Raw genomic sequence first — 23,315 nt, forward strand, 5'->3', positions numbered from 1 at the left:
ATCCTCACCCGCTGCCACCAGCAGCACCACCATCACTTCGCAGGCAAACAAGCCTTTTCTGCCCGACATTATCTTCATCCAGACTCCGCTGGATTGGAGGCTGAAATGACGGATGCAACCATGGGAGAGAGACCCGGGGACGGTTTATTTACATCCGAAGAGGCTGTGTAAGTTTAGAGGGAAGCCGCTGCGTGTGTCTCCCCCTTTACTTTCACCGACCCCCTCCTCCTCCGCTGGCAGAAATTTATAAAGAACAAAAAATCCGACGAGGGAGGGAGGGGGGTTGATATACGCCGAGGCTGAAATCGAGAGGCGAACCCAGGGAAAGAGGAGTAATTTGTACACGGGACTTTCCCCCTCTTAGTCCCCCCAAAGGAGGGGGAAAAGTCGCAATATTGGAAACGAAAAGGAATGAGCTTCTAAGGGCGTGAAAACGTCTGCAATTGTGGATACTTTATATATTTTTATTTCGAAAAAATATGGCCGAGAACGTTCTGGACTCTGGCCCGCCTTCAGCCAAGAGGCCTAAACTCTCCTCTCCGGCACTTTCCGCCTCCGCCAGCGATGGAAATGGTAAGTATTGTTTAATGATATCATTTGTTACGGTGTTATTCGTTAAGTTTATTATTTTTCGGCGTCTTCGGTTTACTTGATAGAGGAAGAAGACGCGGGATTACTCTTCTGTTTTTGTCGTAGCTTGCTAATGTTAGCGTGCTAGTAGTGAGTGTGTGTGTCGGACGTGAAGAGGGCTCCCCCAGCTAGCTCGCATGCTAACAGCCATTTTAGCCGGAGGTAGCCCTGTTAGCCCTTCGGCTAACGCTAGGCAAGCTAACTGAATGCGGGTCTTCAACTGACGGTCCCGTGTCTAATGGCTACTTTAGCCGGGCTGATAATAAGCTCAGCTCAGCTCAACTTATGATAAAGTTTTTGGTGTCTTACAGTTGTGCCAAATTGACAGTCAGCTACAGCTACACCCATTCTGTTATTCGAGTTTTTAAGGCTTCTAACGTCTAAAACAATCTGTTTTGCCCCATCATAACTCGGACCCATTCCCAACAAACGTTAGCTACCGTTAATAGTGTTAGCGAAAGCAGAGGTTACCGATTGTGCTAGCCTTGTTGGAGAGCTAAATTTAGGCCCACGGGTCTACTGATTGTTAAGCTCAAATTGCCATTGTTGGTATGTGTGTTTTTTTGTGGATGGCGTGTGGCAGCAGCTGGAATAGTGGCCTGTGAACAAAACTGTGGAGCATGGACAGCGCCATGTCCAGCCACTGCGATGTTAAGCAGCGAGTAAAGTTAGCAAGCAAATGCTGCTCCAAGCACGAAATAATCACTCAGATTTCATCACTTAACCATTCACTCAATCATTTTACACTGAACAGCTACATCTTAGGCTATATACTCAGCATTAGGTTGTCAGTGGCAGTCAGGATCAGTGGAAAGGGACTTTTTACGACGATGAAATCACCCAGACCATGCACACATTTACGTTATCTTGCATGATATATTTTGGGGATCAGTGCAGCAGCTGTCAAGAAGAGGGTCTGTATATGAGGATGCAATATATTGCACTCAAATTGATTGTCTTTTGAGATTATTTGTGACACTGCCATACGGGGTGTTTATACTTAATTTGAGAAATAAAAGCATATATATCTTTGTACACTATTATTTGTTTCAGTTTGTAAATGATATGCTGCTGATCACTCTCATTTGTTAATTTTCAGATTTAGTTAATTAAAGCTGAGGGATGCAACCTGCAGATTATTTTCATTGTAATCAATAATTTAACATTCATTGAAATGTAAAGAGAATGGCAAATGACCATCAAGAGTGACCTGAGCTGTGATAGCTTCATAGCTAATTGAAGCTGACCAAATATACAAAATATTCAGTTTGTAATAATGGAAACGGGGTGGGTGGTGGAAACACACATTTTGTCATTTGTAAGGAGTACATGTCAGGTAACTTGCAAAATATTATGAATAACTAATCGATGTATGAATGATGGCTGAGTGAGTTAGGTAACATGTGGTACAGATGGGTGACAAATTAATGGAAAAACCAACATAAAGTGTCATAGTAAGTTGTTTTCTAAAACATTATTCCAAAATTTCCCACAGGTGTTCAGTTGGATTGAGATCTGGAGATTGTGAAGGTCACTATACACACTGTTTACAAAAGCTCCTCTATAACTCAGCCGTCAACATTACAAATTGAAATATTTTCATACTGGACAGGCCTCGTTTCAACACAAAGCTAACATATCACTAATCTTCATACTACTTAAACCTTCATTTAGTGAACCCTTGTTGCCAGTATGAATATATCTGAATTAGTTATAATTACACTTATTTACTCAGGTTTTTCCTTTAATTTGTCACCCATTTGTACCTTACTGTGTTACAAAAACCATGGATTGATGGAAGAAAAGAAATCAGAACTATATAAGATGCTGTAGTTTGGGTGTGTGTGATTTTTGGTCTTGATTTCTGTCGTAAAAGATACATGATGCTCATCATGTATCTTTGCCTAAGCGGTGTGCTGTTGAACTCAGTAAATACAGACTGGTAAATTCAAATGTGTGTCTCCAAGTTGTCCCCATTTTGTGGTGTAACTTTTTTTTTTTTTTTTTAAATGGTCTGTTCATCACCTTGTCGGTACAAATCTGTCTTAACAACATGTTGAATCACTTTACTGTCAGAGATATGTGTGTGGGAAGGCCAGGTGGACATGTATGTTTGCATAAATGTTTGTGCACATGGCATCACACAGAAATACTTATAGATTTCTGACATGTTATTAATTTCTGATGGGAGAAAATTAGTCATACACTTCTAAACAGCTTTTATCAGTTTTTAATGTCAAGCGTGCAATTGCATTTTCACTCAGTCATGCTGAAAAATGAAGGATTATAGCAGCTTAACATGGCTGTGGCCCTTATTGTCCTTCTCTCACCCTCTCCCTGTTTTGTCTCCTATCTCATTGTCTCCCCCCTCCTAAACTTTGCATTTCTTCATCATTTCAGATTTCGGCTCACTGTTTGACTTGGAGCACGATCTCCCAGACGAGCTCATCAGCTCTAATGAATCAGGCCTGGTCAACGGTGGGGACCTCAACCAGCTGCACACCACGCTGGGAGGAGGACCTACAGGGCTGGGTCCTGGAGGAGGCAATGGAGGAGCAGGAGGAATGGGTCTTGGGCTTGGCCCTGGAGGGGGCCCTGGGGGTGTTGGCGGAGGCCAGGATGCGGTGGCCAAGCACAAACAGCTGTCAGAGCTTTTGCGTTCAGGGGCACCCACCTCAACCCAACAAGGGCACCAAGGAGCCATGGGCAGCCCAGGAGGCCCCACTGCCATGGGGCAACACTTGGCAAACATGAAAGCATCCCCTGGCCAGGGACCTCAGCAAATGATGGGCCAGGGGCAGCAGCAGCACCTCTCCCCTCAACAGCAGGCCAGCATGATGCAGCAGCAACAGAATGCTGCAGCTGGAATGATAGGTGGCATGAACAGGGCCATGATGGGAGCACAGCAGAAAGGCAATAATGGACAGCAGCAGCCAGGAATGATTGGGAACCAGGTGATGAATGGCTCGCCCAGGATGGGCTTTGGGAATCAGGGGATGGGTGGCAACAGCAACCTGTTGGCTGAGACCCTACAACAGCAGGGAGCTGGGGGCCAGGCCGGGATGAGAGGCCAGCAGCCTGGAGCAATGAACAAGGTAGGGTTATACATATGTTGTTCTTTTTTTCCTTTTCTTACCCTAACGTTCAATATTAACCATTTCATTTTAGAAAATTTATTGGAATTCATATGGAACAAAAGGGTTGTAAAAGCTGTATTTGGTGAAAATAAAATCCTGTACCTGTAACCTCTTCAAGTACATGTTTAATGTTGTTCTCCTCAAATGATCTTCCAGTTAATGCTCAAGAATCTTCATTACTATCCAACTTTAACTTTTGAAACATATGATAACACATATGATTATTGAAGGCATCGTTACTTAAATTTCATCATTTAGTAAGCACAATTCACGGAAGCTAATTTTTGCATGATTGATGGTTAATTGCAGGTCAAGACCATTGCGCTTGTGCAATGGCTACACTTTGGTCTAACAAATTAGCACTTTATAACCATATGTATGTGTTTTAGCACCAAACGGCATGGCACAGCACGCTTATGCTTGTGGCATAAAACTGCTCTGCTGGAGTGTTTGACAGTCCCACGGGAGTGACAATAAAAATGTTGCAGTGGCAGGCTGCCGCTGCTCAATGAATGTGGTGAAGACACTGATGTTTGATTTACCAGTAGAGATCAAAAGCAGCGACAGTGCTCAGGTTAGGCATAGGGAGCAGTGAAACAATGCACTGGATCTTCTTGAGGTGATGGAATGAGTGAGGTGAAGAGGAAAGAGACAGGGATACTGATGAGGAGTTAATCAGCAATTTAAAAAAAAGTTCAAATAACCCCTTCAGTGAGCAGAAGAAAAGGGGAACTGTTCATGTCATATTGCTGTCACACACTCTGTTACTTCTGTGCATGTTCAATCTTGATTTGCATATGTTTTAGATGATTTTCTAATGATTTAATAAGATATGACTTGATGCTTTAACCTGGTTAACTCATTTAGAAGTACATTAATTCTTTTCAGTTGTTGATGACTTAATTGCTCTAAGATTTAAGATCTTTGGGAGACAAGGGAAGAAGACAAAGTAATATATGTGCAGTTCAGTGCTGTCACTATGTCACTGAAATGTGGTTGCAACTACATAATTAATTGTCTTCATACTTTGTCTGATGTCACTCTTTTACTTTTCATATCTCTTCATCATTCATACTAACTTTTCTATTTTTATTGTTTTTATTTTTTGCTCTTAGATGGGGATGATGGGCAACCCAGGAGGCCCTTTTGGAGGTCCATATGCAGGGCAGGGGAATCAAGGTCTGGGAGGCGCAGGGCTGGGCCCTCAGCTCCAGAACAAGGGTCCCATGGCCAACAGCCTGGCGCAGTTCAATGTTGACAAGAAGAATCAGCCCATGCAAGGAATGGCTGCTATGGTAGGGAGCAAATTCAAACCGACTGCAAAATGTTTGAAAGATACAAGAATAAGTATCACCTCATTTCTCTTCCATCTTCAGCTTACTTGACCCAATCTTCTTTTTTTAAACTCTTCTCTTATTGTTAATCCACCACCCCCTTCTCTCTTCTTATTATCTTCCTCTTCTTTCTTTCTTACTCTGTCATTGCTTCTTACTCACCTTTCCCTATTTCCTGTTTGTTTACTTCTTGTCTCATCTGTTTCACATCTTCTTATTCCCTCCCACTTTACTTACCAGGGCTCCCAGCAGTCACAGACAGGTGTGGGCGGTCCCTCTGGTGCACCTGTGGGAGGGGCCCCAGGGATGGTGCCCAACGCTCAGGCAGGTCTAGTGGGTCCGGGTACACAAGTTTCTGCAGCATCTGCTGCAGCTGGTGCACCACCCACTGCTGACCCTGAGAAGCGCAAGCTAATCCAGCAGCAACTGGTACTCCTGCTTCATGCACACAAGTGCCAGCGGAGGGAACAGGCCAACGGTGAAGTCCGGCAGTGCAATCTGCCCCACTGCCGCACTATGAAGAACGTTCTCAACCACATGACTCACTGCCAGGCTGGCAAGTCCTGTCAGGGTGAGTAGAAGGGATCCTACATGCTCTTGCACTGAGTTTATAGTTGAGACGTGTCCCTGTGTTTGACAAGCAGGCTTTGATATTGTTTGTATCTTGTTGCTTTAGAACTCCATTGTTGTCAGACATGAAGAAGCGGTATCATTATATATTGGTTGATACTTTCTTTCACTGCAGTGGACATGGCCAGCATAGTATATTCTGAAACACCACAGATTTCATTTTTACTTTCTGCAGAGTAGCTCTGTGTTGGGCAGATGTCACCCAGCATGCTCAGGGATGAGGTTTAGTGTTTACACTGACACTTACCTGATGAGCTGTGTCACCCAATGCAATCGTATAGCAGGTGCACAGGAGGCATATGCTGCATCATGTTTTGGCTACACAGACAGCACTTATAGCTTGGGTTTCTGGTGCATTAATAAAATCCATGAAACAACACCAACTTTATTTTTTAAAGTCGGCTTCCTAACAGTTTTCAGCTGAGCATCTCTAATTTCATTGAACCTTTTTTTTTCTTTTTTCTTGACCTCACTTTATTTCATTCTTTCTTCTTCTGCCTCCTCTTCTTCCCCTCCCATCATATACCTCTGCGTTTCCCATCTCTTCCTGTCTTTCTGTCCTTTTCATCCTCAGTTGCTCACTGTGCATCATCAAGGCAGATCATCTCTCATTGGAAGAACTGCACGCGACATGACTGTCCTGTCTGCCTGCCACTGAAGAACGCTGGGGACAAGAGGAACCCGCAGTGTGAGTGTCTGTATCTGACCAAACAATGCTATACTTGTATATATTCTTATTTTCAACTCTGCAGTGTACATCCTAATGATTCGATCATTTTGTCATTATTTTATTATCAACAACTTATTTTATGTGACTTTGACAATATATTGATATGAAAACATACAGCCTGTAATATTGTGATGTCAGTATTGCCTTGTATTACATTGTGCTGGATTGGAACCCACAACTTAGTACTTACTAAGTACTAGTAAGCTAATCATAAGCTGTACTGTACCAAATGATGGTATGATTTGCAGCATGCTATTTGGCTGAGTTTTGAATAAATACTCAGCCACTCGGTTTTCTTAAGATTAAGTTTTTCTCTATTCTGTCAAAAAGACCAGATGTATTATTTACCCTCTTCTCTCTTCTTGGTATGTTCTCACAGCTCTACTTGGTGGGGCCGGTGCAGGTCTGGGCAGCTCTCTTGGGGCCGTACCCGGTGGCCAACCAAGTGCTCCCAACCTCAACCCGCCGAGCCAGATTGACCCCAGCTCCATAGAAAGAGCCTACGCAGCCCTGGGTCTCACTTACCAGGGCAACCAGATCCAAGCTCAGACTGCCCAACCCAATATGCCTAACCAAGGCCTGCAAGGTCAGGCTGGCATGAGGCCTCTGAATCCAATGGGTAAGTTAGCTTGCGTTTTGACTTGCTCCTGTCTCCAGGTATTTTCAGTAGAAGGACACACTGTTCACTGTTCCCGATAGCGCTGAGAGCTTAGCATTTTTTTTCAGAATCCAGAAGGTCTTAAAAAGACTTTCAGCTTTCAAAATTAGAGAATTACTCGAAGAATAAGATTCTTTCAGTAGTTGCTTATTGTCAACTATGAAATTGCAGTAAAAAATCAAGGATAAATCAATACGCCTTTAATTCCAGGTAGCTTGAAGACATTAAGAATTAATATATAGAGAGCAAGGTACATGACTGTTATTATTTGCAGAGGAACAAGGAATGCAAACTTATGATGTTCTGTCCTTTTTATATATGTAGGTGCAAATCCTATGGGAGTCAATGGAGGTGTGGGAGCTCCACCTCAGAGCCAACAATCCAGTCTGCTACAGGATACCATGATGCACCTGAATGTGAACAGCCAAGGGTGAGAAGGAACACAAGCAGCATAACATTACCATTTGGTGGATGGCTTGATTAGAAGAAACACTAATTTCCAGTGTTTTAGACCAGACACACATCTGTGTTTTTTAAGTTAATGATTAAAATTATACCCGTCGTCTCTCCCAGTCTGATGAATGATGCTGGTGGGGTTGGCTCCTTGCCCACGGCAGCCCCTCCCTCTGCCACAGGCATGAGGAAAAGCTGGCATGAGGACATCACACAGGACCTACGAAACCACTTGGTACACAAACTGTAAGTACTAAAGAAGAACTCTAAGCTTAAATTTTTCACTGTACACACAATCACATTCTTGCTGGTGTATTATGACAATGTAATTGTTGTTGTTGTTGTTGTTTTGTTTTTTTGTTTTTTTTGAATGATGCATGTTTTCAAAAAAAGCAAAAAGCAAATCTGAACCCCAGTTTTGGCCTCTTGCCCCTTTTGCTGCCTGTTTATATGTCGTAAGCCAACAAGAGATTTATTCCTCTTCTGTGGCAATAAACACAGCACATAGCCCTTCTGATTACTGTGCTGTATTCAGAGCTTAACAAGATATTAAGTGCTGACAAACAGTATCATTAACCACGATAAACACTAGTGCTATGACTATGTACTCGCACTTCCTAAAGATGCTTTACGCACACGCCTGGTAGAACCTCTTGTAGTGGAGCCACTACCTCGGTTACAACACAGATACCCACGCAGCAAGTCCTCCAAGGGTCTACGATTGGGGTTTAGATGCGTTATCATAACAAACAACATGCTGTGTTTAAGCAATTCTTTGACTGAGACAGGAGTTTACAATTCCATCATTTTTCAACTCCTTCCCCCCTCTTTCTCCTCCTTTTCTTTTCCCTCTCTGTTTGTTCTCCCATCCACAGAGTTCAGGCCATTTTTCCGACTCCAGATCCAGCTGCTCTCAAGGACCGTCGAATGGAGAACCTGGTGGCCTATGCCAGAAAAGTTGAGGGAGACATGTATGAGTCAGCCAACAGTAGAGTAAGTTGCTCTCTTTTTCAGCTCAGTGCGTTCCTCAAAAAGGGGGGGAACTGTTTTTGGAAGCATGTCATTTGGCGGCTGTAGCCAGCTGCTATGTCACTCTATCAGTCCTAACTTGGTTTCAAAAGCTAAATATTTCACAGTTTATACGACATCATGGGATGTGGCTGTAAACCTAGAGCATACGAGCCTGACTGGTGAATTACCATGTTAAGTACTAAATTTACTGCAGGTGGTAAAGCAAAGGTTTGTCACACCAAAGGACCTGGGTTCTAATCCTGGGGGAGGCATGAATTATGACTGATTTTACACATAATCCCGTTGCTAACTTGTCTTTTTACATTATTTCTTAGAGTTCTTAAAAAACCCAATTAGTTTGCAGCAGTTTCTACAGCTCCTCCATGTTTTTATTTCTTACCATCATATTGTTTAACCCCTTTGGTCCCATTCTCCCCTTTTACCCTCTTTTTGACAGGCCGAGTACTATCACCTCTTAGCAGAGAAGATCTATAAGATCCAGAAGGAGCTGGAGGAGAAGAGGAGGACACGGCTCCAGAAGCAGGGTCTGGGCCTTGGGCCTGCCGGCATGGGTCAGCCCCCTACTGGTCTGCCTCCAAGTGAGTTGACATGCAGCATATGTAGATTTGGATGATTATTATTTATCCCCTAGGGGAAATTCATGTGTCCATTAGCTCGTCATTAGCTGATGATAATAAGAAAAACAGTTAATAAACAATGATAATTAAATAGTGCAATGTTGTGTACAATGTTATAGTGTTTGACAGTGTTTATTATTTATATCATATTGTCCTCCTTTAACTGCATTTGTCAGATTTGCATGCAGCTCGTTTATTGACAGTTTTGCTAACCTGTTGTAAATTTAATAATTGATAAGGAGAGGTCATGTGAAGCCCATTCTCAATTCCCTTTGTTTCCTGTTAGGTTTGCATGCATTATACCTTGCCCAGTGTTTTTCAGTTAATTTTGTCAGCTTCTGTCGATTTCCTCACACACACGGGATACTGTTTGTTTCTTCAGTTGGTTCAGATTATTCACACGTCGTTGAAATGTTCCACAGACATTTTAATAGAGGCTAAAGGTGCATTTCCAGGTGTCTCTGCTCAGTCACTTGGTACCAAGTACTGAGACCAAATGGCAATGATCTTTCCTGACAAAACAGGCAGAAAAAAATATTATACAATCCAGAGTTTGTGCAAATCTCTCCACATGCTTGGTTAGGACAGTTCCACCTCTCCTCCTGTACTGTGCACAGATTTATAGCCTGATTTTCTTTATCTCCTGGTACTGTTTTTACAGACGGTCCCCTCCCTGACCCGTCAATGGTGCGACCGGCTGGTCCAAATCAGATGGTCAATAGGATGCAAGGCCCAGGTAAAGATTGCATTGGACCAGGACACATAATGTTAATTCATCAGTTTTAGCAGAACCCGAAATTTGACAAATATCATTTGTTGTATAAGCCTAAATGTTAATTTAAGTCAAAGAGAGACAGAAAACTTTTTCATAGGAATAGTTCTCTAGTAGTCGACTGTAGGTTTGTGATTTTTTTATTTATTTTTTGCATTGTGTTGTATCATAACAGTCTTTGTGTTTGTGTCAGGTATGAATCAGTTCAATCAGATGGGGATGCAGTCTATGGGCCAGAGGTCCACGCCTCCTCTACCCATAGGACCATCTGGCAACCAGGTCAGCACTGAACACCCAATCTATCACAGAAAATTTAAACCATTCAAACTGCTCAACAGGAAAGGTTGAACAAGTGTTTTTAAGAACTCTGCCCTTTTACTCCTGTAGATGGGAATGGTTGGATCCAGGATAGGACAGCCCAGTGTCAACCAGATACAGAACCAGTATCTGTCCCAGGTACAGTTTCCTGGCTCAGCACCAGGTGTTGGTACAGCGCAGCCTGGGATGGCCCAGCCTGGAGCACAGACAGGCATGCCACAGGTAAGATGGCTTGGAGTTATGTTATCTGTAGATGTGTTACACTTATGTGTTTACTAAGGTTAGAACTTGATTGTGAAGCTGAAATTGTGTAATAGTATTACAATAGTAGAGGAAATTATTCTAGTGATACAGGTACATTGTAGTATGGTACAAAGCAGTGTAAAATGCCAGTGTTTGACCAGTCAGTGATACTGTATTGCACACTGATAAGTTTTGGCTGTCAGATAACTAGCAGGGACTTTTTAGGAGCTAAAATTTTACATTTAGAAATATAGATTTCCTAAAAATGTTGCTGGGTTCACTGACAGGTTCCTGCAGTCAAAGGTGCCTAATAAAGACTATTAATGTTATGAGGTTGTAGTATTCCAATTTGCAAAGTGCAAATCATGAATTTGTCCAGAAACACCTCAGAATGATTTCATATCATGCATGCTTAATGTTCCCCTGGAATTATATTGACCCTGCTTCCGTGTACCCTTTCCATCTGTCACCCATCTCTTTCCCCTCATCCTCATCTGTCCACAGACGCAGATGGGCACCCCTCCTTCTCTTCCAGTTGCTAGTCCTCTAGCGCAGCCAGGTTCAGCCGGTGGTCCCAGCAGCGTCTCGACAGTAGGGCCGATGGGTCCCCAGAGCGTGGGTAGCGCAGGTCCCAACTCAGCTGTTGGAGCCCCTCCTTCCTCGATGACTCCATCTAACACGAACCAGCAACCAAACTCCATCCCCCATTTGGGACCCATGCGTGGAAGCTCGCCCTCCCCTGCTCACAGCCGATCCCCTACCCCTCACCAAACACCCCCCAGACTAGCTGGGTCCCAGACCCCACAGCCACACACCCCTAATGCACCACAGCTAGCTCCACCTCCAGCCCCCCAGCAAAACCAGCTTGGCCAGGGCCCAGGCTCTAACAAGTCCCTCCAGCAGCAGCATATAGGGCCAGCTGGTTCGACCACTCCGTCTCACCCTGGACTGGCCTCCAGCTCAACACCGCATGGTGCTCAGCTGCCTCGCACTCCGGTCAGTGAGATCTAATGTCATAAAGTTTAACATTAAAAACACTTCACCGTCTTCCACAGATTCCATTGATCCTGTAGCAGTAACTCACGTCTTTCAGGATTATTGTTAACTCCTGCTTTCTTATATATTGTTTGGTCATCATTATGAGATCAAACATTTTTACCTTCTCCATTTCCTAAACTGGTCATCCTGGCTTTAATTTAATGCAATGCTTTACCTGTTGAGCTATGCATGACCTTTATGTCTTTAGTGTATCTTGTCATTTGTTTGTTAATGTCATACATCAATATGTCAATGCATCTGAGTTTGCTTCTGTCTCTCTCCCTAGTTGTCCCAAAAGGGTTCATTCCCAGCAGACAGTCAGGCCCTGACTCCCGCCTCTGTCAGCAGCCTGGACACTTCCTCCCAACAGCCACAGTCGAACACCTCAACTGCCAACCTCGACCCCAAGATGGAGGTCAAGCAGCAGGATGACGAGGACGAGAGTGATACCGGTAGCTGTTCCAAAGGAGGGAAGCTCAGCAACCTGAAAACGGAGGAAAAGCCTGTGAAATCAGAACTGAAAAAGGAGGAGTGTTCTGGAGAAGGAGGTAAAGGTGTTCCCATGGATACATCAACAACAGTACCGACGTCCGTTGTAAAAACAGAAGACAGGAAACCGGAGGTAAAGAAGGAGGTGAAAGAGGAAGAGGACACGTCAGAGTCAACTACACCACAGGCCCCAGTGAAAAAGAAGAGTAAGGAGGACTAAACTTCTGAATCATTGATGCAATTTTATTTTTTTATTATTATACAATCCATTTTATTATATTGTTGCTCATCTAAATTGGGTTGTTTTTCATTTTCTTGTCATGGAATCCAAAGGGTTAATTGAAGCAGTCTAAAATTGATTTAAAAAAAAAAAAACAACTTTTTAAAATAACTTTAAACCTTTCTTCCCAGTCTTCAAGCCAGAGGAGCTTCGTCAGGCCCTGATGCCTACACTCGAGTCTCTCTACAGACAAGATCCAGAGTCTCTGCCCTTCAGAATGCCTGTTGACCCACAACTGCTGTGCATACCTGTACGTACCTCTGCTGAAGTCTTTGTTCCTCTGCATTTTTACTGCTCTCTCCTCGTCAGCGTTTGGGAGTTTAGTTTTAATTGCTCAGCCTTGACACATACACATTGTGATCTTGCAGGACTACTTTGACATTGTGAAGAATCCCATGGACTTATCAACTATCAAGCGAAAGCTGGACACTGGTTAGTACTTGTTGCTAAATCTTACAAGGTTTGGTCATTCCTAGGAAACACCACAATTAACTTTCCCCTGTTACTTTTCAACGTTAATCAAATTATAGATTTTGCTGACGTGAATTTTTGTCGAAGTCAGGACTAAAAATAAAAAGTTCAGATTTTCTTTTTGACATGATGTGCAGATTTAAAATGAATTCTTTTGCTTTTTATATGTTTGGAAACGGTTCATCTGAGCTGATCCTATTTTTCTTGCACGTTTTTATAGGAAGATTCTTTAGTGAGGCAACTATCATCAGTTTCAAGAGTGTTCTCTCTCCATCATCCCATGCTTTGTGTTTTTGTTTGCAGGTCAGTACCAGGATCCCTGGCAGTACGTGGATGACATTTGGCTGATGTTCAACAACGCATGGCTGTACAATCGCAAAACATCCCGAGTGTACAAGTACTGCTCCAAGCTGGCCGAGGTTTTTGAGCAGGAAATTGACCCGGTCATGCAGAGCCTCGGCTACTGCTGCGGCAGGAAGGTGAGACAAAGTGCTGCATAATTGGCTAAATGGGTGGAAATGGAAATGTATGTTGGTGAGGGGTGATGTTATTATAAACATCAAAGTCAGCGTGTTAACATTAAGATGTGAAAGGGTAAGAAGAAATGTTGGATGACTTTTTGTTGTTGTTGTTGTTGTTAGTATTTGTCGTAGGCTGACATGCCTCTATACAACATGTCGCTTTCTGCAGTGAGAGAAATATCTTTTGTTTTCCTGGTTTAAAATATATTTGAAAATTGTCGTTCTTGTCGGTACCGCTAGGCCCGTTAAACTTACCAACAGGTGAACACATCCTTTCTTCGCGTGTAATGGTGTGTGTAATTACACCCATCATTGACATATACGCTGAAAATGCGTCTATACTGAAAATATGCCAGGATAAGGTGGTGTGTGTGAATGTTTTCAGTATGTTTCAGATGCAGATATTAACTCCCCTCATTCACATCTGAAAATGGAAGCAGTGAAGTGGGCTCATAGCTAAATTTGGCCGTGGGCATACCACCGCCATATCGCATTTCAGCTCTCATTAGACTCTGCTATTTTTGGTTTTGCTGACAAATAACAAAACTGATTGGCCCTTATTATGAGAGGCTGGCTGAAAGGTTGACTTCTGACAATGAGACAAAACAAAGTAGTGCTTGATGGGCGCTGTAATTACTTTTTTTTTTTTTTTTTTAACAAAACTAAGCTAAACAGAAATTGGCTCAGTTCAACTCTGGGGGAGTTTTTCCAGCTGTAATGTGGATATAGATCCGTCCCTCACAGTAGGACTTCAATGTTCTTAATAAACAACCATTAAGTGTTAACATTTTTTCTTGATATCATTTAATTGGACGAGATGATAACATGATATAATCAAACTGTTGCACTATGATTAAACAGAAAGTTCCTGTACTAAGTCTTTTTGGGGGAAGCCATGTTTGTTTCACTTTAAATTCACTTTCCACGACTAGTTACTGTACAGTGACAGCCTTTTTCTTATTCAGTGTGTGTTTACTCTGGAGTAGCCGAGCTGGGTGTCACTGAAGTTACGCATGTTGATCGTCAACAGATAAATATGTTCTGACACCATTTTTATTTTTTTATCTCTGTCCTTCAGTTGGAGTTCTCTCCTCAGACACTGTGCTGCTATGGAAAGCAGCTATGCACTATCCCTCGAGACGCTGCTTACTTCAGCTACCAGAACAGGTATGGAGGGAGGGAAACACCCATGTATTAAAGGGTGGAGGGACAAATAGATGGATGGAAGGGTCAGTCAAAGACAAAAGGATTATCATAGAGGTTAATTGGAAATTATTTAAACTGAATACCCTAAATACTCCCCTTCACTTCATGTTCCCCGTTTTTTATACCTTCATGTGATTCCTAATGCACTGGCATTTTAACAGTCTGTCCTCTCCTCACATTCTTTAAGCTTCTTATTGTTTCATGAAACAAATCTTTAAATAGCAGCTCAACACAGAAAAATATTTGTCAGTGGGTAAAGATAAAGCTGCGCAGACAAAGCAAAGAAAATATCCCGTTTCTTTGGTGCTATTTGATTGATCTTTTGAACATCCCATTAAGGCAAAGTAAATGGGCATTTTCTTTGAAGAAGAAGAAGCAGCAATAATAATAATAACACACCCATAATAACCTCACTGGAATGTGAAAGGACAGACTTTAAAATGAACTGCTTGAACGGACAGCTGAGCAGTTGTCTGTGCTTATTTGTTCATACTTGTTCAGTGTCTGTATTATGTCCCGTGCCACAACTTCCTGCTCCAGATCCCTTCTCCCGTTTAGCTCCTGTTTATTCTACTCCTGCTCCGTTAGCTGTGATGGTGGTTGTTGTTGTTGCTCATCCTGTCATGTCCAAATTGCTAATCTGTGCTTTGCCTCGGCTCTCTGCTGTGTGTTGTCTTGGATGTTCGTCTCGTCTTGTTCCTGGTCCATATGACTTGTCTGTCCTCCCTTCCAATGGCTGTGATATCAACATTGGCTTGCTTTTGCCTTGACCAACCATGCACCTCCAAACCCATCCCCCATCCCCTCACCCTCACCCCCTCAAAAATCATGACTGGCTGTTGTGATGACGACTTCCTGCTGTCCTGCGCTCCTACTTCCTGCTTGCTCCGCTTGTGGCACCCTGCCTTGCCCATGTCCTGTACCGTTTGGTGACTGCCCTCCCATGCGCTGTCTGTGATTGGCTGTGCTGTGGGGAACGGTGTAGTTCACCAAAATTTGGGCTTCTTGCTAACAGGTACCACTTCTGCGAGAAGTGTTTCAACGAGATCCAGGGAGAGACGGTTTCCCTGGGCGACGACCCCACCCAGCCACAGACGTAAGTATTACTGTGTTTTACGGGGAAGCTAACTCCACATAAAAATAAAAATTAAATAGCTATTACTATAAATTTTGTCAGGACATCAATCTTGCATTTATAGACGCCCACAGGAAGATTTAATTCAGGTTACTGGACTATATAAATTACCCATAAAAGATATTAATCTGTATATTTCTCTTCAGAAGATATAAATTGCGGCTTTATCACTTATTTTACTAAATTCATTTGATTCTCATCATGTTCCCCTAAAGAGTTTCTAATAATTTCACAAGCATTTGATGATATGCTGCTTTATTTAATGAGGGGCAAACTGATATCTAGCGTTCCTGTACGGATATGGAAAGCGTTGTATAGGAAATCTGCTCTGTGTCAGTGATTTAGAACAATCATACCTTGAGGATGTGCTGTGTTATGGTATAGCCTAAGTATTACTGCAATAAATGTCTTTAGATTCAGTCAAGATGCTGAAGTCGGGAAATTGTGGAGAAAAAAAAAACTTTGGGTTAAAGCCTGATGAACTCGAAACTTAGTGTTTTGGCAATTTCTTCTGGATCCTGTGATTGACGTCCTCCCTTTTTTAATTTCAGATCGATAAATAAGGAACAGTTTGAGAAGAAGAAGAACGACACACTGGACCCTGAACTGTAAGTTAACGTCCTGCTGATGCCATATGTTAGCACTGGGGAAGAAGAATAAACCAAATTTCTTCAAGGACTTAAATGTGTGTTGCATATTTTAATCCGTCTCTTTTTTTTTTTTTCCAGGCTTGTTGAATGTATGGACTGTGGGCGCAGGATGCACCAGATTTGTGTCCTGCACAACGACACAATCTGGCCATCGGGGTGAATAGCTTTTTCTAATTTCATTCATTCTCAAGGTTCAATATCTTTATTTCTTTTATGGAATTCAACTGACTTGACCACTTTCTATTTGCTGTACCTCAGTTTCGTGTGTGATGGCTGCTTAAAGAAGACAAATAAGACGAGGAAGGAGAACAAGTATTCTGCCAAAAGTAAGAGGCAATGCTTCTATCCCGGTCGATCATGTTGTCCTGCTTTATACCCCTTTCGTACAGGAAACAGGTGTACTCGATGTGTGTTCAGTCCACATATTAATCTCAGGTTGTCACTGTTTACTGACTGGAGACTCCAGTCTGAAACTGTAGTTCCATATGTATGTGCTTAGCCAAAGAAATTATACTAAATAAATATAGTTTTCCTGTGAAAAGCTAGCTTCGTTACTTCCTGTTTTCTTTTTTTAATGGCTTTGTGCATTATGTCGTGTGAAGAGCTACATACAGATATGGAGGAAAATGAATTCTGAATCAAGTTTCTCATAGCTAAGTCATATTTCTCCCTGCTGTTACAGTTACTATATGAGCTAAACTAAATTAGGATATGTCTTGTCCGGCTTTCTCCCACACAGGGTTACCCCAGACGAAGTTGGGCTGTTACCTGGAGTCGAGGGTGAATGACTTCTTGAAGCGCCAGAGCCACCCGGAGTCTGGAGAAGTCTGCATTCGCGTCGTCCATGTCTCTGATAAAGTGGTGGAGGTTAAACCAGGCATGAAATCCAGGTACAGGAAGTAGAAAACAGTCTGACTTAAACATAAACATCTTTCTTTTCCTGTACAGAAGCGGCCAGAACGGAGTGATTTGATCATCAGACAAATTTCTTTTAGCCTGTGGTTTGTAGAAATTCTGCAAAAATTGTGAATGCCAGGGTTTCAGGAAACAAGCAAGGTGACACACACTTGAATATTTCCTGTTCCAGTTTACATAGTAGAGTTCTCTTAAGTAGAAAAGAAGTTGTTGAGGTAAAAAGTAACAAGTTATTGGCTAAAATAATAATGATAATACTGTTAAGTTTCCTGTTTCTCTATTTTACAGCTACTAAGTTTAAACATCCTTGTTTTTGTCTTCAGATTTGTGGACAGCGGAGAGATGTCGGAGTCTTTCCCTTACAGGACAAAAGCCCTTTTTGCCTTTGAGGACATTGATGGAGCAGATGTCTGCTTCTTTGGTATGCATGTTCAAGAGTATGGATCTGACTGCCCTCAGCCCAACCAGAGGTAAGGACATCACTATATTTGAGACACTGAGGTAAACCTGAAATTCAGTTTTAGCAGTTGTGGTATGTTTATATTTCCTCTTTCACCCACTCAGGCGAGTATACATCTCCTACCTGGACAGTGTACACTTCTTCCGGCCTCGCTCTCTAAGAACAGCGGTTTACCATGAAATCCTCATCGGGTATTTGGAATATGTCAAGAAGTTGGGGTGAGTGCTCCTGCTCAAAGAAAACTTTTATTTTGGTCTTGAGTTGCCAATTTTCATCAGTCACAAAGCTTATTTATGCTAGTCTATAAATGTATCACCCTCACTGTTTATGGTCTGTCATGTGTCCTCCTCAGCTACACCACTGGCCACATCTGGGCCTGCCCACCTAGTGAAGGGGACGACTACATCTTCCACTGTCACCCTGCAGATCAGAAGATCCCAAAGCCCAAACGCCTTCAGGAATGGTACAAGAAGATGTTAGACAAAGCTGTGGCCGAGCGGATAGTGCACGACTACAAGGTAAAGAGGCAGCATTCAGCTTTACACTTGTGTGTTTGTTATCCTTAATCTTCAGTGTACAAACAATGGCGTCGCTGCTGCTAACAAGTGATTTGGACCGTGTCCATGCAAAACACTAACTTTGTTTTCAATGTACCCCTGAAGGACATCTTCAAACAGGCAACAGAGGATCGTTTGACCAGTGCCAAAGAGTTGCCTTATTTTGAGGGTGACTTTTGGCCCAATGTGCTGGAGGAGAGCATCAAAGAGCTGGAGCAGGAGGAGGAGGAGAGGAAAAGGGAGGAGAACAGCACCTCCAATGAGAGTATAGACGTAAGAATGCGTTGATCTATCAATATTGCCCTGAGGAGCCTGTATATATATATTTTGTATATGAGCTTGTCAATTAGATGGTCACCGAATGCCCCTCTCTTCTCTTGTGCAGGACACAAAAGGCGACAGTAAAAATGCAAAGAAGAAGAACAACAAGAAGACAAGTAAGAACAAGAGCAGCCTGAGTCGAGCCAATAAGAAGAAGCCAGGGATGCCCAACGTCTCCAATGACCTTTCACAGAAACTCTACGCCACTATGGAAAAACACAAAGAGGTATGAGAAAATACTTGGAAATGCCTGTATTTTACCAAGCAACTTACTGTAAGAATAAACTGGAAAATGAGCTGGCTCAGCCCTTACCAACCATATTTTCCAGATTTTAATCTAGTTGAATTTGTTTTAAAAAAGACCATATTTCCCCTGTTGCTCATTTGTTCTCCCCTCTTTTTCCTGTCCCAGGTGTTCTTTGTGATCCGGTTGATCGCAGGCCACATGGCAAATGCCTTGCCCCCTATTTCAGACCCGGATCCCCTGATGGCCTGTGACCTCATGGACGGCCGTGATGCTTTCTTGACATTGGCCCGAGACAAACACCTGGAGTTTAGCTCGCTGAGGAGGTCCAAGTGGAGCTCCATGTGCATGTTGGTGGAGTTGCATAACCAAAGCCAGGACCGCTTTGTCTACACGTGTAATGAGTGCAAGCACCACGTGGAGACTCGTTTCCACTGTACTGTATGTGAGGTGAGTCGGGGAAGGATTGTTTTAGTGGGTCTCATTTGTGGTAATGACCCCAAAAAATATGTAGGTTGTGTGATTTATAATGTTGCTGTAAAACCTGCTGTGTATCACTTGTAAACATTTTTAACCGTCATCCATGTCGCCCCCTCACAGGATTACGACCTCTGCATCACATGTTACAACACTAAGGGCCACGAGCACAAGATGGAGAAGTTAGGCCTCGGTTTGGATGATGAAAGCAGCAACCAGGCTGCCGCCACCACTCAGAGCCCCGGAGACTCTCGTCGCCTCAGCATCCAGCGCTGCATCCAGTCCCTCGTCCACGCCTGCCAGTGTCGAAACGCAAACTGCTCTCTGCCGTCCTGCCAGAAGATGAAACGCGTTGTTCAGCACACAAAAGGCTGCAAAAGAAAAACCAACGGTGGCTGCCCCATCTGCAAGCAGCTTATTGCGCTATGTTGCTACCACGCCAAGCACTGTCAGGAGAACAAGTGCCCAGTCCCGTTCTGCCTGAACATCAAGCACAAGCTCCGCCAGCAGCAGCTGCAGCACAGGCTCCAGCAGGCCCAGATGCTAAGGAGGAGGATGGCCAGCATGCAGAGAGTAGGTCAGCCTGCTCCTGGAGGAGCTCCTGGGGGCAATGGTCTGCCCTCTCCAGGAGCCAACAATGGAGCAACTGGTCCTGGTACCCCCACATCTGTTGGCACACAGCCTCCTACCCCACAGACACCCACCCAGGGGAATATGCCAAACACACTTCCACAGCAGCAGGGAGTTGGTATGGGGGGAATGGGAACACCAGGCCAGCAACAGCAGGTTCAGCAGCAAGGTGGTGCCTTGCCCCCTCAACACCATCTCCATCAGTTTCAGCCAGTGGTTGGAGGAGGTGGAGGGGGGATGATGAACTCTCCTCAGCAACAGATGGTGCCTCAGCTCCAGCAGCAGCCTCCCAATGTCCAGCAGCTCCAGCAGCAGTCGCACCCTGGTGGTTTGCCTCCATACAACCCCAGACCACCTGGAGCCTCTCCTCTCCACCAGTCCCTGGGCAAACCTGGACTGGGTCCAGCCACCCCACCCCAGCAGCAGCAGCAACAACCCAACCAGGGCCAGGGGGCCATGCCTGTACAAGGCCAACAGCAAGGCCCCCCTCTGGCTGCTGTAGAGACGGCCCTAAAGATCCAGCGTCTAGCAGAGACCCAGAGACAGATGGCCCAGGCCCAAGTCCAGATCCGTGGCTTGGGACAGGGGGGCATGATACCCCCACATCCTCACCACCAGAACACCCAGGCCCAGATGGGCATGCCCCACATTGGGGCCCAGGGCATGCCCCCCCAGGCTCAGGGAGTTGTTGGCAGGACTATGTTAGACCCACAGCAACAGGGAATGCTAGCAGGGATGCAGCAAGGTGGCCCTCAGTCGCAGTTGCCACCTCAAGTTCAGCAGCAGCTCCAGCAAGTCCAGCAGGCAGGTGGTGGACAACTTCAGCCAACAAACCAGCAGTGGGGGGCTGGGGGACCACCCATGAACCCTCAACAACGGCCAGGCATGATGGGTCACATGGCGCCTCAGCAGCAGCCAGCAGCTGCTCAGCAACAGCAGCAGCCAATGAGTCAGCAGCAACCTCAAACAGGAAACCGGATGATGCAGGTAATGGGTGTATCAGGAGGGGCAGCAGGAGCACCTACTCAGATAGTAGGTCCACCTGGATCAGGAAACCTTCCCCAGGCAGCATTACAAGACCTACTGCGAACTCTGCGTTCCCCAAGCTCACCCCTTCAGCAGCAGCAAGTCCTCAACATCCTCCGTTCCAACCCGACCCTTATGGCTGCTTTTATCAGGCAAAGAGCAGCCAGGTATCAAGGTGGTCAGGGTGGTCCTGGAGGACCAGGAGGACCCCCACAAGGGGGCCCTGGAGGTGTGAGGTTCCAAGGGGCTGCTGGAGGGCTGCCCGGTGTAGGAGGGCCTGGGCCTAACCAGCTTGCTAACATGGATGGACAACAGCAGGTTAATGTGAACCAGGCAGGCCAGCCAGGGATGAACATGGTTCAGGGTGGAGCAGGGGGAGGTAATATGCCAACCATGGCTCAGCTGCAGCAGTTACAACAACAGCAGCAACAACAGCGCCCAATGTTGCCTGGGAATCTACAGCAACAGCAAATGGCTGCGTTGCAGCAGCAGCAGCAGCAACAACAACAACAACAACAACAACAACAGGGAGCAATGCAAGCAGGGCAACAAGGCAACATGACCAACATGCCATCGCAGTTCAGAGAGATGCTGATGAGAAGACACCTGCAGCAGCAGCAGCAACAACAACAACAACAACAACAACAGCAACAGCAGCAGCAGCAGCAGATGGGAAACCACGGGCAGTTCCAGCAGCCTCAGGGACTCCAACAGCAGCAAGGCCAGCAAAGCTTCATGCAGCCTGGTCAGGGACAGCCAGGGATACCCCCCTCTTCCCAACCCCAGCCAGGGGGTGGAGGTGTAGGGGGTCCCCAGCAGCAGCAAGGAGGACCACAGGGTGGGCCAGGACAGCCAGGCCAACAGCAAGGTTACCCCAACGCCATGTCACAAGTAGCTGCAGCGCTTCAGCAAAGGCTCCAGATGCAGATGCAGCAACAGCAGCAAAATTCAATCAGTGGGCTTCAAGGACAAGACGGAGGGCCTGGTGGAGGTGCTGGAGGACCAGGAGGACCTCCGCTTCAGGCTGGACAAGTCGGACCAGGGCAAGGACAACAACAACAACAAGGTGGAGTTGGCGGAGGCGGCGGTGGGCCCCCACTGCCGCAGACGACCCAAGGCATGCTTCCCCAGAACATCCATCAGAGGCTCCTGCAACAGCAGCACCTTGGTGGGGGCTCTCCAGCCCAGCACAGCAGTCCCATGAGCCCCCAACAGCAGATGGCTCAGTCCCCTCACCATCTCCAAGGACAAGGAGGACTTGGTCCAGCAGGGTCACTCAGCAGTCAGGTCAGGTCACCTCAGCCCTCGCCAAGACCGCAGTCGCAGCCCCCGCACTCCAGCCCGTCCCCGCGCATGCAGCCCTCCTCCCAACCTCAACCCCAGCCCTCACCTCATCGCATCTCTCCGCAGACCCAGACTGGCTCACCCCACCCGGGCCACCTAGGCCAACATCACCCCAGCATGGCACCGCCCCAACCTCCACAACCCCAGCAGCAAGTGTTATCTCAGCAGCAGCCAGGTGGTTCTGTAGATCCTGGTCAGTTCACCTCGGACCAGAACTCCATCATGTCCCAGTTAAGTGGGATGGCAGGGATGCACAGTGGACAGGGGGGACAGTCGGACATGTTGGGTGGGAATAATAACAACAGCGGCAACAACAACCAGGAGCTGGGAACGAACATTAACCACAACAGTTTAGACCTTATGTAGCCATGACTCCATATTGTCTTTCTGTCTCGATGCTCTGATGAGTTGCCCCAAATCACAAACTGCCATGAGAGGAGAGCGAGGCGGGACTATGGCTTTGGGGTTTTAGAAGTTTTTATTTTTTATTTAAATATTTTTGTGATGTACAAATAAGAACTCAAGCTTCCTTCCTATGGGAGATGCAACATAAATCTTAGAAGTCAATAAATGAATAAATTATAACAATGGTAAGTTATTGCTGTTAATATATATCTATATATTTTTGCCAATTGTGTACAAAAAGGTGGAAGGGCAGTGTTTCAGGTTGAAGATATTTCTTCCTTAAGTCTATGACACAATATTTTTGGGGACTGAGAATTTTGCCTTTTTATGAATATTTTTAAGATTTTAAATGTGGCTAAAAATTAAAGTGAGTTGACACGATGTACCTTTTTTATTGTTTTGTTTTCCTCCTCAAATACCCAGTCATGATTGTATCTATTTTGCAGAGAGTAAGTATATTTTATTTCTGAATTATTATTATTTTTTTCCCTCAGTGGATCATAAAACAAGCATCGACATATCTTCCGTTACAGTCTTCTCTCGCAGCAATGTACATTTTAAAACGACTGCAACAATTCACATACCAAGAATG

At 44.8% G+C, this 23,315-nt stretch overlaps 1 protein-coding gene across 2 annotated transcripts; it reads left to right on the top strand.

Annotated features, from left to right (window-relative positions):
• The first annotated feature begins 124 nt into the window (after positions 1–124).
• On the top strand, positions 125–23,104 carry ep300a (EP300 lysine acetyltransferase a). 2 transcript variants are annotated; one of them, XM_023395510.2, is made up of 31 exons: positions 125–573; positions 3,031–3,725; positions 4,883–5,062; positions 5,342–5,672; positions 6,306–6,425; positions 6,841–7,080; positions 7,444–7,549; positions 7,693–7,818; positions 8,448–8,565; positions 9,041–9,182; positions 9,883–9,957; positions 10,187–10,272; positions 10,381–10,533; positions 11,059–11,550; positions 11,879–12,287; positions 12,493–12,611; positions 12,730–12,793; positions 13,136–13,311; positions 14,432–14,520; positions 15,575–15,655; positions 16,246–16,302; positions 16,423–16,500; positions 16,603–16,670; positions 17,084–17,234; positions 17,583–17,729; positions 17,824–17,937; positions 18,072–18,237; positions 18,382–18,549; positions 18,662–18,823; positions 19,010–19,291; positions 19,442–23,104. In XM_023395510.2, the coding sequence occupies exons 1-31, from the start codon at positions 480–482 to the stop codon at positions 22,682–22,684; spliced, it is 8,532 nt and encodes a 2,843-aa protein (XP_023251278.1). In that variant the 5' UTR covers positions 125–479; the 3' UTR covers positions 22,685–23,104. The 2 variants fall into 2 exon arrangements, with proteins under 2 accessions (XP_023251278.1, XP_023251279.1); XM_023395511.2 differs by having other exon boundaries at positions 6,306–6,419.
• The last annotated feature ends 211 nt before the right edge of the window (positions 23,105–23,315 follow it).

This window comes from Seriola lalandi, unplaced genomic scaffold (assembly GCF_002814215.2).
Source record: "Seriola lalandi dorsalis isolate HSWRI2012SDOR001 ecotype SW California unplaced genomic scaffold, Sedor1 jcf7180002054965, whole genome shotgun sequence".
Lineage (NCBI taxonomy): Eukaryota > Metazoa > Chordata > Actinopteri > Carangiformes > Carangidae > Seriola > Seriola lalandi.

What these genes read in the sequence shown, in the direction of transcription:
- ep300a (XM_023395510.2), top strand. Translation starts at nt 480, where the DNA reads ATGGCCGAGAACGTTCTGGACTCTGGCCCGCCTTCAGCCAAGAGGCCT. An exon ending in GAGGAACCCGCAGTGTGAGT is followed by an intron (nt 6,426 to 6,840) that starts GTCTGTATCTGA and finishes ATGTTCTCACAG; the next exon opens with CTCTACTTGGTGGGGCCGGT. An exon ending in GACCCCACCCAGCCACAGAC is followed by an intron (nt 15,656 to 16,245) that starts GTAAGTATTACT and finishes TTTTAATTTCAG; the next exon opens with ATCGATAAATAAGGAACAGT.